The sequence below is a fragment of the Sander vitreus genome, chromosome 9 (genome assembly GCF_031162955.1).
Source record: "Sander vitreus isolate 19-12246 chromosome 9, sanVit1, whole genome shotgun sequence".
Classification (NCBI taxonomy): Eukaryota; Metazoa; Chordata; class Actinopteri; order Perciformes; family Percidae; genus Sander; species Sander vitreus.
Window position 1 is genome coordinate 21,028,263 of NC_135863.1, and position 15,948 is coordinate 21,044,210.

A 15,948-nucleotide genomic window follows, 5' to 3' on the forward strand; every position below is an offset into this window, starting at 1 on the left:
TTATCCTGCTTGCTTCTTCTGAGAGAGTGAACCAAATTACAGCCAATGAAAAAGAAAAGTACATCAATCATTAGACATCTACGACAAAAAAAGAAAAGTAAACCTTAATGGTTTTTAGCACTGAACAGACTATACACAGCGGCAGATTATCAGGGCACCGTGAGCAACCAGAAACTCCATCAACTAAACATCAACTAAATACAGGTTGAATGACCACATCCTGGCCACTGACACTGGTGGAGACAGAGCAACACGTCCTGCTACAGTGTAGTCTACACCGTATGAAGAGATGACAATTTGACCACAATTTAATTCAGTATTTGCTAGACAAAACCAGTGGAACAACACATGAAGATGTGCTGAGCTCCTTGAAAGTCTATGGAGCAAGGCACAAAACCATTTGTTATCTCTGAATTTTTTTACACAACTATTATACTTACATGGCCTTTGGCAATACTGTACTTTATTACGGTCATGCCAATAAAGCAAACAGAAATTTGAACATTGTAAATGACAGAAAGGGAGAGACATTAACCTCACACCTACAAAGATATTCAATAAATTGCTGTTTCTTACCGGGTCTGTCTGATATTCACGGCTGTACAGCTCATGACAGTTATTGAAGATGTACTCGTAGGTGGAGTTGAGACAGGCTTTGACACAATCCTTCACTACCTGACTGGCTCTGGGTGGAGACTGAAGCTCTTGGACCTGAACACACACACAGACACACACACACACACACACACACACACACACACACACACGCACACGCACACACAGTTAAAATAGGCAAGTACACTGAAATTAATTCATCAAATTATGTATATAATATATTTTAGAATTGTCTTCATGTTTGTCTTGATTGTAAAGACAATATTTTGAACACCAACTATACACAATATAATCTAATGATAGATTGAATTCTGCTTTTTAAATCAGAGTAAGGAGGAAACTGGGGATGAAGTTCATTATATCCTATATGGGCAACACATTGAGCAACATGGAAGTCTGATGGGTAGGTGCAGCGCTTAAAATACAGAAGAAAATCAAAAAGGCTTTGACGGATGAAGACAAAGGGACGGTACCTTCATTCTGAAGAAGGTGATACTGGTGAGGAGGTCCACTGTGGACTTGAGGTCCTGCAGCCTCTCAGGACTGCTGGCAGGGAAGTTGTTCTGGAGTCAGACGAAAAAGAAGAAAAAAAAATACAGTGAGGCACAACACATGACATCACATCCATCCTCATCCACTGTGTTTGTGTGGCACGATCCAGCATAGGCAACACTTGTTACTGTGTGGGTATGCGGTGTTTCCTGAATGTGTCTGTGCATGTTTCAGAGTAGCTGTCAGTCTAATTAACACATCCGCCTGCTTTGTTTCGCCTGTTTTGTTTCACTGTTTCTCACAAAGGCAAAGAAAGCTACAGAATAGAAAAAGAGGGGAGGTGGGTTGATGTTCTAACATGCAGTATGACTGTCCAGCCACAATTAGTTGTCATCTACTATAAACTTTGTGTGAAAAGTAAAACGGAGTGCAATCTTACGCGGTACATAGACAGGTCAATCCTCAGAGAGTTGTGAAGCTGGTCTAGAAGCTTGACAAATCGCTCTTTCTGTGGAAATTACAACACAGATTTTAGTATTTAAAAAAACAAAGCAGACACACCACACTGCTTTACACATTAGCCCAGCCAACCATTACCAGGATAACACATACGCCTATAGTAAAAAGAAAATTATGAATTCAAAACAACACTTTTACTTGTTGTTTGCAAAGCAAAGACACAATTCAGTTTTTTACTTTTTTAAAGGAAATGATGATGTTGTGGTTTTTCCTTAGCCTTGTAGTTGCATTTATTGATATTGCTAAATGTTTCTGCAGTGACTCACCCCAAAGTTAGAAGCAGCAAAGCGGTCAGAGGCAGAGACATTGTTCGTTGCCTGGGTGGTGTGAGCGTAGTAGGCATTGATGTTAGCCAGCAGGGTACTCATCACTGCAGGCACACCTGGGCACATGTACTTAGATGACAGGCAGGCAAAGTGACTGCAAAAGAGGGACAGACGTGTGAGCAAATACAGAATAATTTACACAGAGCTTGATGCATGAAAACAACCAGCAATGCATCAAACACATAGTGAGATATATATATACATATATATATATCAGGCTTTCAGACGGTAACATACGTCATGGCCTGGTATATGGACTCCACTCCATAACGCATGGCAAACTCATCAACAATCTCCTGGGGAGTCTCCTCAAAGTAGACCTTCCATGCATCATCCCCTTTGGCATCGGGGATCTTCACCACACCGTTGTTCTGGATATCTGTCACATAGTGGAAGAGGTTCTACGCACAGTAAAATAGGAGAGCGTTAGAGAGTGAATGGAAGGAGGTATATAGAACAAAAATAAGCAGAGAGAGTGAAAGAAAGTCAGTACAGAAGAGGCAAAGAAATAAACAAAAAGAGTAATGGCAAAAATAGAGAGTACAGGTTCAAAAAAGAGCGACTGAGAAATGTCAAATGGCTATAAAGAGCTTTGTCAGCATTTAGACATCTCTCAGTTGTAATCAAAGTTTCTATATGTTTCATTGTACAAAAACAGAGCTGATTACAACCTAAGATCTGTTTATCTTTAAATGGCTGTGCTACATAAATAGCCATTAAGCTATATTATGAGGCCAACACAAGTTGCTGTCTCGACTATTCAATGAAGTTACTGTAAAACATTCCAAGTTGGCTGCGTGGCCAACAGTGGTCATTTGTGTGTTAAGGTTCAGCTAATATACTCCGTTGAGTAATGGGCTGAAAAATGACTCCATACAAGGCTGTGATTGGTCTACAATCAAGCATGAGAGTTTTCCACACAGAGCCAGACTGCAAATGTGTCTGATGTCTTTGCTGTTGGAAGAGATCTTTATCTCATGAGAGCAAAGCAAACTTCACGGAGTATTAACTCAAGTTTCTTTTGAATGGAGCTTAACATCAATCAGTAAATTAACCTGTTTGGCATGGGTCATTGGGATGACTTTGCACAGAGCTACTCACAGATGCACAGACAAACACAGTAGTAGAAAAAGTACTACAAATCTACAGTAAAAGTAGTGATGCATTAATCAAAAATATTGTTTTTTATTTAAATGCCCAATCTGCCATTAGTGTGCAGTGCATGACGTATCAACACACAATACAGGCCGAAGAGACTCAAAGGCATGGTCTGCATAATGTTGTGCATGTTGTTATGGAGACCAACAATGAATTTACCACTGCACACTGACTACCAATTGGGCCTTTTAGTAAAAGCACAAGAATAAGTATGAGCTGTAAAATGGACTAAAAACAAATTACAATATTCCCAGAGATGTAGTAGTAAAGGTATAAAGTCAGTTAAAATGCACATATAAAAACACCAGTACCTAGAAACAATATTTAAGTACAGCTCTTTTATAAAAAATTTTACGTTCTGCCTGTTTAAACACACACCACACTGAGCTTACTTCATGCAAACAGGTGTACTGAACGTGATAGGGGGCGACCGTCTCCTCTCCTTTGATCTCTACATTAATGTGCATGCGGATAGCTCCAGACACAGCTGATTTGTCTGTACGCTTGTCTGCGAAGAGCACAAGACATACAGCAACACAGTTAACGAGCTGAAAACATCTAAATCAGAGACGTTAGGTCAGTCAAATAACTGCAAAGTGAGGTGAACTGTGGTATCAATACAGTATTTGTGACTATAAATTTAACTGACACAATGTGGTTCAACTGACCCAGATTGTACCAGACGTCCATCTCTCCGCTCAGAGTGCGGACCTCGATGATGGTTTGACCAAGAAAGTCGTCCGACTCCCGCTTGAACTTCTGCTTTACGCGAGACTTAATGTCATCATCCTCATCCCACACCCGCACCTTAATGCGGTCTGAGGAGTTGTGACATTCACTAAAACAGACAAAGTCAGTCACAGCTATTAAATATAATAGTTACATTAACAGTTGGCCAATAAGACCAGATGGACTACTATCATGATTCATGACTCATTAAATATCAAAAGTGTGAAAAAACTAGCCTTAAACAAATAGATAAAATACATAATCAACAGAAAGCAGATAGAAATGTTTAACTGCATCAGTGAAACAATTAAAGCTGAAGGGTTTAGTTCATTGAGAAAAAAAGGAATTAAAAATATTTAGAATCAATTAGTCATTTTAGTCATTTATATATCAAGCAAAAATGGCAAACATTTTGCTAGTTTTCTATCAATGTCAATTGAAAATCTTTGGGTTTTTGACTGTTGTTTGGAGATGTCATCTGGAGCTCTGAGAAACAGTGATCAGCATTTTCTACTAATATAAAAACGATTAACTGGGAAAAATAAGCTACATATCATTTTTCTTAACTTTGTCTTAACAACACATTGTGATATAATTAAAGTAGAGGGAGAAAGGCCAGTACAGCCCGATCCGGTTGGGGAGAATTCTAGCCCGACCAGGCTCCTCTCCTTAACCTGTCTCTCTTAATTATGCTGCTATAGTTTTAGACTGCCGGGGGACTTCCTTTGACACACTTAGCTTCTCTCTCCTCTCTCTTTCCATCTGTGTTCATCCATGTTCCAGAAATGCTTGTTACTAACCTAGCTCTGGGGAGCTTATTCCCTGGAGTCCATATGTTTTCTTTTCGCCCAGCATGTTTCCTTGGATTAGGGTGGCCCCAAAATCATGGTTGCAGCCTGTCACCGTGGTCCTGCTGCGCGCACTGCTATGCCCTGTTACACCTGCTACGCTCTGCAGTGCCCTGCTACGTCCTGCTACACCCTGCTACGTCCTGCTGCGTCCTGCTACGTCCTGCTGCGTCCTGCTACGTCCTGTGACGCCCTACTATGCCCTGCTACGTCCTGTGACACCCTTCAGTGCCCTGCTATGCCATGAACTACTACAGCTACTATTTCTAGTCACTGATCCATTTTCCTAATTGTGACTATTATTGCCACTGTTCATCATACCCCCAACCGGCACCGTCAGACACCGCCTACCAAGAGCCTGGGTCTGTCTGAGGTTTCTCCCTAAAAGGGAGTTTTTCCTTGCCACTGTCGCACTCTTGGGGGAATTACTGGAATTGTTGGGTCTTTGTAAATTATAGAGTGTGGTCTAGACCTCTATCTGTAAAGTGTCTTGAGATAACTCTTGTTATGAATTGATACTATAAATAAAATTGAATTGAATTGATGAAAACAATCATTGTTTGCAGCCCTGACGCTTACAAATGTCAAATACTGTATATATCCAAGTACTGTATATATATATCTTGACTCACAAATTAAATGTCTCCTCCCAGACAGGGTTGAGGTTGCCGTAGATGGTCTTGGTCCTCTTTTTGGTCTTTCCCACCTGGACAGTGACGTAAGGATCACTGGAGCCCGTTTTATCCTTGGCTTGTAGACCCTGGGCACACAACACTAGAAAGAAGAAACAAAAAAGGCAAGCTGATCAGCCACTGTGTGTGTGTGTGTGTGTGTGTGTGTGTGTGTGTGTGTGTGTATGTGCTCGGATGCAAACAGATGCCTGTTAATCATCTGACCTTCTGTTCTACTGCCCCACAAACGCCACCTGTGCTCTCTTCATACAAATGCCAGCCTGTCTCTTTTTATAGACACAAACAACTGACACATGCCGTTTCCTCTGATGTTGACAGTGTTGGCCAGCTCCGCTCAAAGCTACTGTACTGTACTTATTTGACTCCACTCTCACCTGTGATGCTGATCTTGGCCGACCATTTAGAGGTGCCATCGAGCACACTCTGTTTGATCTGCTTCATGTGGGTGACGTGGGTGGACTTGGGGGCTGTGAACACCTCCTGAATGAGTTCAAAGATCTCAGGTTTGTTCCTCTCACGGATTTTCATGCGGTCTTTAAGAACCATGATGATGTTCTGGGTTCGGTCCTCCGCGCCGTGTTTAGAGCTCTTCTCTGCTGCTCCTGGTTAGCGTGAAAATTAAGACGAGAAAGAAAAGGATTTAAGACATGTAAAAGCAAATAGAAGAGTTAACATATGAGAGGTGTTTGATATATGTTGGCTTATAGTTGCCATACAGTCATTACTGATAACAATAACAGAGCAGAAAATTGCATGGAGGGTACATTTCTCCAATTATAGGAACATTTGAAACTGAGATTTGAATTTGAAATACAAAGCAGAGAAGACGACTGTGTAGGAGAAAAACTTGGCTATATTTCTTGAATGAGAGGTGGACACATTTGCAGAGCTATGAAATTCTGAGTAAAAGAGTAATGGAAAAGAGAGGCGGATGACAACAAAAGACAAATGGCTTTTAATATCCTCTCAAGACAACAAGGAAAATAAGAAAGTAGGAGTGAGAGACGGAGGAGGGGGACTTTGTCATTGACAAATAGAGATAAGAGGAAATAGATGGACTAGATAGTTTACTATTATTAATTTTTTTTAAACAGCACTGACACAGCAATAATTTTAAAACATAAAGTCAGCAAATGATTGTTCAACTCGTGTAAATATTTTATGCTATATTTTAGCAACCGTTTTCACTAAACACATAATACAACGAGTCATCAAAGCTTTAGCTCTTATACTGTATATGCCAGACTATTATTGACTATGAAAAGCCAATTGTAGGCCAAGCTTTAAATACATAATTACACATTTAAGAAATAGTTAAGAATTGTTGGGAAATATGCTTATTAACTTTCTTGCCAAGACTTAGATTGATACCACTCTCATATTTGTACTGTAAATATGAAGGCAACAAAATCTTCCTACCAGCAACACTAAAGCTCACCAATGAACATGTAATGTCTCATTTGTCTAATCCATACAAAAACCAAAGTAAAACTTTTTTTTTTCTGGATAGAGCCAGGCTAGCTGTTCCCCTTTGTTTTCAGTCTTTATACTAAACTAAGCTAAATGTCTCCTGGCTGTAGCCTTATATTTAAAGCTTTAGTGCGTAACATTTTGATATTAATGAACGTCCGTTACATTCAAGCCATTGCCAAATAAGTTGCTACAAAGCTAATTCAGACTATCTGCTCCACACAACTCTCCCTGTATTTCTCAGTATGGCTATGTTCAGAAGATTGTGTTGTCCGGCGACTTTCGCACGCAGAAACTTGAGTAAAGATAATTACCTCTTTTGAAGAGTCCATCATATTTTTTTAATCTTCCGTGTCCTCCTTGGCTACTAGTAACTGTGTGGAGGAGGGGTGGGGGTGGTGCGCGATCACAGAAGGCTTGTATCATGTGGATGCGCCGACAGTTTTGTTGTCATTACTTAGAATTCCTCATGGGGGCGACAGAAACTACACACTATAGCTTTAACGTAGAGACATGAGAGCGGTATCAAGTGTGTGCTGCTATCTTTAAATGACATCATATTGTATCATATTTATATATATCATATGTTAATCCAGCCTCTTATCAATGCTTTAGGGGCTAAATTATGGGTAATGTTTTCCGACACTTTGCTTACTTTGCAGACAATCAGCATTGAGTAGATCTTGGCACTTCTCGTGGCATTTGACTCCACACTCGGTACAGCGCATGCCCTGGCGAGCGATACCCCACAGCAGCCCCTCACACTCATAGCAGTAAGTAGGCGTGGTGGCTGTCCACACCTCAAAATTGTGTGGGGTGGTGCAGGAGATGGGATATATGAGGGCCTGGAGGGTCTTCTTGTAGACATGACTCTTCTACAAGGGCCAAGAAGAGAGAAGTGCAGGTGTCAGCAGAGTGTGCTCGAATGACATGATGTGAGATACTATAAAATTAATATTGTAAATGAGTACTGACCAGTTCTTCGTTATGCAGGGTGCTGGACGTCAGGGCCGAGGTGATGCCCGCCTTCCTGGAGTTCTGAACCAAGGACTGAGTGACAGGAGAGAGGAGGGGTCAGTTTCTCTCAGCTCGCATCTCAATATCTTATTTATTAAGTCAAATCTCAGAGCAATGTGTATTATTAGTTGTCTGTCTGGCAATGTTCCCCTGAACAGTTACAGCAAACTAAAATTTAAAGTGCTTCCTCATATATCGATAACGCTGGTGATGAGATGAAAAAACTAGTATACCTTCATAACCTAAGTGTTTTAAATGCAAATGGTGTTGGTGTTACTCACCATAGCCTGTGGCAATGCAGTGAAGGTGGGAGGAACAAGGGAGAGATTTAATTTTAGAAAAAGGCAAGAAAGAGGGGGTGGGGTTCTATAGAGAATTGCATTCATTGGTGCATTCATTGTGCATATACTGCAGTTATTGTGATTAAAAAGGAATGGACATCCACAATTAAAGCATGGGGGGAATCAAACAAGGTGAATCTATAGACTTTAAGGGTGAGGATGTCACAGCTGGGACCAGACTTGAGTATTTGATGTGTGAATGAGGTAGCCTGCGATCACTGCTCATTAAGCCAGACCCTACCCTGTCCGATCAATTACCTGGGAGACTCTGACAGGTTGTGTGTGTGTGTGTGTGTGTGTGTGTGTGTGTGTGTGTGTGTGTGTGTGTGTGTGTGTGTGTGTGTGTGTGTGTGTGTGTGTGTGTGTGTGCATGAAAGCAAGAGACAGAGAGAGGAAGAGAAACATTGGTGCACCTGCCTGTGAATGTCAGTCAGTGCTTTGTGACAGCAAGAATTATTAATGAAGACAGCATCTGAGCTAATTACTAACGCTTGGATCTGGTGAGTTTAGGAAAATGGCACACTGAGGGTTGCCAGGCAGTTAATATAAAGAGCCAAGTTGCTGTCCTATTTCAAGGCTGCCTTCGGCTTCACTAGCGTCTACTACAGAATGTGCTTTTGCATTACAAGCAATAGTATGATTGCTTTCTTGCCTAGAATTAGAGAAGATTAAAACCACTCTCATCTGTCCGTTAAATATAAAGCTATAGCCTGCTGCCAGTTAGCTTAGCAAAAAGACTGGAGACTGAAGGTAATCAAATCTGCCTCCCTGCAGCTCTATGGCTCACATTAGGATGTTATATTTTATTTGTATAATCTGCACAAAACCCAAAGTGTAAAGATGACAAGTTGTGACAGGTTGGAAGCTGTTTCCCCTGCTTCCAGACTTCAATATTCTCTTCTAACTCGCAATTAGAAAGCATCCAGGGGTATTTATCAAAATGTGGAACTATTCCTTTAAGGTTTTATTTTTTTTTTTTATTTGTGTGTGTGTGTGTGTGTGTGTATATGTGTGTGTATTCATAGTTTGATTGTATTTATACTTGCTAGTCTTTTTTGACAAAAGCAGATAAGTGATAATGCTGTCAGGCATATTAATACTCTCAGGAAGTGACTTATATGAATGAGTTACAGCTTTCTCGGGAGGATCTATATTTCTTACTGTCTTAACTCTAATGAGGCAGTGTCAGGGAGGCACGGGGACGATGGCAGCATGGGGTAATGAAAGGTATGCTATATGACAGCATCTAACAAACATCCATGTCAGTCTGGGGGAAACCACTGGCTTTGCCAGTTGCCCCTTTGCCCTTGGCAACAGGTGCTGTAACAGGAGGGAAAGCAGAGTGGATGTGCAGTGGGCTAAAAGACAGTGAGGAAGAGAAGTAAAAAGAAAGAGAAATGAAGAAAAGAATGAGGTAAAGAGATGAGAGCAATGATGGGAATAGTGGCGTTATAAATAACAGCGTTACTTTTTTCAGTAACAAGTAATCTAATTGATTACTCTTCCCATCTTAATAATGCCGTTACCGTTACTGCCAAAAAATGTGCCGCGTTACTATAATTGAAGCTGTTTTTTTCATCAGACCAACTAGATCTCTGAGCCGAGAGGCAAAGACTTTTTTTTTACTGTTCTTCCTTGGTTAGTGGGCAGTGCACAAGATAAGCGCATAAATGCTGACGATTGGCTGAGGTTGAGTAAAATTTCATAGTAAGCCAATCAGAGGTAGCGTTGGGCGGGTGTTCGAAAGCATGCATACTCGGACACACAACGAACAACACAAGCGAGTCAGTCAACGAGAGACAGGTATGGCAAGCCCAAATAATCCAAAAGTAGCCTTCTCTATATGGAAGTATATTACTTTTTTTACAAAGTGTATATATTTGTTATGTTAGCATTTGGAATGTTAGTTCCAAAACAACTATTGTGTTAATTGTATCGATCCACTATATATATATATATATATATATATATATATATATATATATATATATATATATATATATATAAACACACATAATATCTACACACATGACATTTGATTGGAGGCTAGTCTCACTTTGTCCCACAGCAACATTAAAATAGTTTAGATTTGTGTACATTGTTTCTGTTAATAATGTATTGTATTAATACATTATAATACTATAATACATTAATACTTAAATAATTAAGTGTCCATTTCATTATAATATTCAGATTTATCATAAATAATTGAACATGCACGTGTATTTTAAGTTCCATTAAAGAGGGGTGGAGGGTCACATTTGAGCATTTAAAAATGTACTTGAAAGTAATGCAATAGTTACTTCTGAAGTAACTAGTTACTTTTATAATTTGTAACTGAGTAACTAATTTAGTTACTTTTTGGAAGAAGTAACTAGTAAAGGTAACTAATTACTTTTTAAAAGTAACTTGTCCAACACTGGATGAGAGTAATGAGATAAGAAAGGGCATCAGACAATCAGACGGAAAACAGGAGTAGGTTTAGTAGATGAGAGCTCTTACTGCTGAGCCGAGTGATAAATGGATATGGGGAGATGTGAGACAGGGGAATATAAAGAGATTAGTGCAGAAACTCACCAGATCTCGGACGAGAGGCATAGCTTTCCTCTTCCTGAGGTCTGGCATGCTGTCAATGCTATACAGAGCGCCACCCATCCTGGAGACGAAACATGCACAGAGCAGGATTCAACACCAGCTATTTATTCAGCTACAGTTGTTAGAACCTGGACACGATCAATCAATTAGACAATAAATGCATTCAGACATTAAAGCCATGGGCTTGCCTTTCAATTGGTAAAGTTATAGATTTTCAATGACCGTAGTAGTAACAGCATCATGGTTACTTACCCTGCTGATAAAAGCAGAGAGGCGATGCCAACACTTTCTCCTCGGGCCTGAGGATAAGATGATGAAGAGAGGCAAGAAGAGTGCCATTAGAGCTGTGGCTGGAGAAATGTACTGTACAGAGTGCTTTTATATACTGAGAACGACACAATCAAGACATACTGTATGGTCTTCCTTAGCAAAAAGAAATATATCATATTGAGTTTCATTAGTAGTTGTAGCCACACTGACTGCAAGTGTTCCCAGAATTCACAAATGGACAATACAACAGTAATATAAGTGGGAGAAGAAAAAGGGGGAGATGAGGAGGTGACTTCTCTCTGTGTTTGAGAATCATAGTAAAAGTAGATTACAGCCAGATGGCCATCCGTGTAATCACTCTTCTAATTCTATCTGCTCTATTATTGAAAGGCTCTTTGTTGTCTGTTCAAAGAACACACAGCATCGATACTCACGTCACACTGACGAACAGAAATAGTCACGATTGGTATAAACGTCAGGCTTTAGAAAAGACACTTTGCAGGCTTAAAGCAGTTTCCCATGTGTTGCTTGGGCTCCCCATAAATATCTATGAGCCACACAGGATACATAAAAAAGAAATTAGATTGACTACTGGCCACACCCACCTGAGCATCTGCTCCAGCCATGGGTAATCGGAATGGACTACATGCAAATCGCTACGAGGATGGCAAACAACTGAAAAGAAAATAATGAAATGGCAAACAGTACAAGGGGTAAACAGAAACTATCAATCAAACACAAGACAATATAATCCACAATAATAACCAAAAACAGGGAAAAATGGTGGACCAGTCAACAAAAGCTGGAAAGAAAACACAGGACATGCAGGGATTGATGCAACAAGTCAGTGAGCTCAATATTAGACTTATGAATTTAACAACAACAGAAGACCTATTATTACCCACTCTTATGAGCCCAGGCATTCACCTGGCATGAATGCACGTTGCACACCTATGTGCACAAGGTACACTCAGAAACACACACACATACACACACATGTTGTACCTCTTGCAGCTGTAGTCGTACTCTGCTGAAAAGTCGAAGCCAGTTGGCTTTGGCTCTGGCAGGACCAGGCTCCATGATTTCCCTCTTTGGGAAACTAAAAGAATGATTGGAGAAGGAACAACAAGTGTTATGCATATATGTGCTAGTACGTGCTCTATTAGCTAATGTAGTGAATGTGTAGACATTATAGAGATAAACTATCATTGACTAATAGTGGTAAACACATTAAAGGGACACTCCGCTGATTTTGCACACAGTGTAGGAGAAAACGTGATGATTACAAAAATGTAAATAATCATTTTAAAACTTTGGCTGTTTTATTAGAATGACACTGGTTCATCTAGACAGGCACTTATGTTTTGTTTTTTTCCTATTCTACGCCTTCCCCAGTGTCTGTTTCCTATGTTCCTCTTAATGAATATGTATATATACTGTATGTGCTTATTGTTGTAAATGAACTGCCAGATGAAAGTCTATGTACAAAATGTAGCTGTGTTAGTATTGACAGTGAGTGAAAGCTTTCGTTTCCTCTATGAGGCAGACGGTGTATGAGCAGTGTTCACCTTGGAACAGGTGGCTCCTCTGTTCTCTCTTCAGACGCTGGAGGGACACTCTTTGCCACTGGAGGCTGCTCGGGAGTTTGAGGTTCCTCCAACGGCACGTCAAACTTGGGTTCAGGCTCCAGGGGCCCAGTATCTGGAGCTGGAACCTGCAATGTGGCCGTGGGGGTTGATGTAGTGGTGGTTGACAGAGCTGGCTGGGTGGGTGCGAACGGAGGCTTGGTGGATTCTGCACTGAAAGGGGGCAACGTGTCATTGTGTGTGACTGGAGGTAGACTAGGAGCTGTGCTGGCGGGCGGGAGCTGATCAGAGGCTGGCCGCTGCTGATGCAACGACGCCTGCTTCTCCAGCGGTGGTCTGGTGGAGGACAGACCATCAGAGGGGGGCATCAGGGGGGGGGCAGTGCTTGTGGGTGTGGGGGTGTAAGGCGGCTCCTGGTCTTCACCGAGTGTGCCATCAAGTGGATACGTATCTTCATCTTCCTCAAAAGGCATCTCCTCCTCATCTGCGTAGATGTACTCCCCTTCCTCCCTGTACACGTCACCCTCCTCTTCGGCATACAGCGCCCCCTCTTCCCCTCCATCTTTGAGGTAGCCTCCCTCGTCGCTGTAGATGCCTTGGGGGTCCTCGCCATCCCAGCCTGGGGAGTCCTCTTTGCCGTAGCTGACGGAGGAGTGGCAGGAGTGGTAGGAGTCGTTTTCATCGTAGAACTCCGAACCTCGGAAGCTCTCACCATCCTCAGCAACAAACTCCTCACTGAGCTGAGAGCTGCCTTGACTCAGCTCGCCTGACGAGGCGTAACGACTGTCTGTGGGACTGTGGGGAGGGGGAGATACAGACACCTGTTACATAAACACACCCACACAGGTTTGAAAGTAAACTAGGGTGGTTCCAACACTTGAACAATACAGAGTGTTGCTGTCACAGTGACACTTAAGGAACTTGTGTTGGGGCCAGAGAGGGAGACAGTGAATCAATAGGAGCAGAGGAGTGACTTTAAACCAACCAATACAAAAAACTCAGAGGGGGGGGGGGTTGGGATAGTGATGCATCAATTTAACTGCAAGGGCAATAATCTTTTTAGTAATGGGTAAGGTTACTATGGATACTAGTTCACACACAGGTTAATACGGAAGCACACACCATACAAAAGCACACAATTAGCAAAAACATAAGGACACTTTTTTCATAAATCTAAAATATAAATAGAACTATTTAGTGAACCTGAAGAGGTTGAGGGTAATTTATTAGCCTGGCGGAACAAAAACAGATAAATAAGTGTAATTTATTCACAATGATGAATGAGGCTTTGAGACATTAAGACGGACCATGAGTCAGAGATTTGAGACACATGCAAAAACTATTTCTTACACACACACACACACACACACACACACACACACACACACACACACACACACACACACACACTTTATTGTGTTGTCTCTATTGATTACAGTCATGTTGGTTCAATAATGCATGGTGCAGGAGCAGTAAAGGAGCTAACTGTATTATGGCTCTAGGCTGTGAGCCAGAGGGAATACACAAGTTTGGATGAATGGACACAAACACACAATCACGAAACCCCTGTTCTTTTCTATTCATCACCTAAATCACAATCTCTCTCTCTCATCAACACAAAGACAGTGACAAATGCTTGCACAATGTTTGAGTCTAAATACATGTCTGCCCTCTTTCTTAGCAAAGAATATATATAAAAAAAAAAAGATGCAATGAAGATGAAAATGAACGTAATCTGTCTTGGCTTCTCTGCAGCCCCCATTATTGGGCTGACGGCCTCCTGCTGATGGATGGGTGAAAATTAAATGTGTATAATCAACAAGAATGGGACACAAAGAATAAGACAGGGCTCTTCTAAGTGTCTCACATACAGGATGGGGGCTGTAATAACAGGTTGCCGCGACAACAGATTCACACACACAGAGATTCACACAGGTTCTTACACAATCTCCAACCAACAATTAACCTCTGACTGTCTCTGACTGTTACGAAACAACACACACATACACACATCTTGTCAATCACTCGCCCACACACAAAACTGCGCGAAACTTATTAGTTTAACAATGGCGACGATGAGTGTGATACATCATTTGTGATACTGATTCGTGATACTTCACCAGGAACACAGTAAATGTAGATGCAGGACCAGTAGGTTTCTATCAATAGTATAGAATATACATAGATAGGGTAAGAGCGCATGCATGCAAGCACAGTGAGCGAGGAGGACGGGACAAGTCCACCACTGACGTCACAGCGAGACGGAGTCACAGGCCGGAGCAGGAGAAGGAAGAGGATTAGGAGAGGAGGCACAGAGACCCACCTATCGGACAGTGAATGCCTACTGTCTAGAGAATACTGGCGACTGGTGCGGCGGCTCGACCCTGAGCCTGAGTCGATATCGCTGCGCCCGTTGGTGGCCGAGTCTAAACTATCATAGCGTCTGGTAAGAGGAGTAAGGAGGGAGGTTGGGAAGAGGGGAGAGGTGGGAGAGGAGCATCAGTAGAGCTCAGTGCAAATCTTTCAAAGAAGCCTGTCCTAAACAATAGTTAGGTGTTCATGTGAACATTGAGGCAGGTTTCGCTTGATGTAATCATTCCTTCTGTTCATACTGGCAAGTAAAAGATCCCTTCCTATTGTGCTCACAATGCAAGTAATGGAGGGTGGGAATCCACAGTTCTGTGCAAAATTCCATTCCGACATTAATACAAGGCTACTGCAGTCCGAGTTTTTCAAATCAAGTGGGTATGTCTTTTGTCTATTGTCTTTTTAGTGCACAATGTCCCTCCCCTGTAGCTCAACAAGGAAACACAGAGACACAAAGAGGGAATTTTGCACTAGAAAGACACTAAACTTTAGAATATACCTACTTGATGTTGTTCCACATCACTTAAATGAGAAGAGCAAAGGAACGGATCTCTTAATAGCCACTATGAACAGGAGGAATGATTACAGCATCAAAACCTGTTTCAATGTTCATATAAACACCTGGCTATTGTTTAAAGACAGACTTGAAAAATTGTGAACTTATCTGTTAAGTTTCTGCACAATGACCTCTCACTGAGGTTGCGCACTTGAAGATGTATTTCACCCATCTACATCTAAACAAATGAAAAGGTCAAACTTTCCGTTTCAGCTTCCCTGAACAAAAATGTTCAGAATCACTGTTATTTTCTGCCCAAGTTAGCGCAGACGTGATCACATGGGGGTTCTGACACTCACACACTCAATATGCACACAAAGATGCAGGCACACGCACGCACACACACCTATTCACACATGTACCCAAA

At 41.4% G+C, this 15,948-nt stretch overlaps 1 protein-coding gene across 3 annotated transcripts in view; it reads right to left on the bottom strand.

Moving 5' to 3' along the window:
- unc13a (unc-13 homolog A (C. elegans)) overlaps nucleotides 1-15,948 on the bottom strand; it is a 46,788-nt gene that overhangs the window by 19,657 nt on the left and 11,183 nt on the right. Inside the window, exons 10-24 of one of the 3 annotated variants that reach the window (XM_078259224.1) lie at nucleotides 12,649-13,453; nucleotides 12,078-12,146; nucleotides 11,055-11,101; nucleotides 10,785-10,863; nucleotides 7,825-7,899; nucleotides 7,505-7,724; nucleotides 5,754-5,981; nucleotides 5,320-5,461; nucleotides 3,779-3,948; nucleotides 3,503-3,618; nucleotides 2,190-2,353; nucleotides 1,893-2,046; nucleotides 1,547-1,615; nucleotides 1,089-1,178; nucleotides 577-711 (exon numbers count right to left, since the gene is read on the bottom strand). In XM_078259224.1, coding sequence (XP_078115350.1) covers nucleotides 577-711; nucleotides 1,089-1,178; nucleotides 1,547-1,615; nucleotides 1,893-2,046; nucleotides 2,190-2,353; nucleotides 3,503-3,618; nucleotides 3,779-3,948; nucleotides 5,320-5,461; nucleotides 5,754-5,981; nucleotides 7,505-7,724; nucleotides 7,825-7,899; nucleotides 10,785-10,863; nucleotides 11,055-11,101; nucleotides 12,078-12,146; nucleotides 12,649-13,453 — 2,563 coding nt within the window. Of the gene's footprint in view, nucleotides 1-576; nucleotides 712-1,088; nucleotides 1,179-1,546; nucleotides 1,616-1,892; nucleotides 2,047-2,189; nucleotides 2,354-3,502; nucleotides 3,619-3,778; nucleotides 3,949-5,319; nucleotides 5,462-5,753; nucleotides 5,982-7,504; nucleotides 7,725-7,824; nucleotides 7,900-10,784; nucleotides 10,864-11,054; nucleotides 11,102-11,677; nucleotides 11,748-12,077; nucleotides 12,172-12,640; nucleotides 13,454-15,948 lie in introns of those variants that run through there. The other 2 variants (XM_078259225.1, XM_078259223.1) reach the window with 2 other exon arrangements.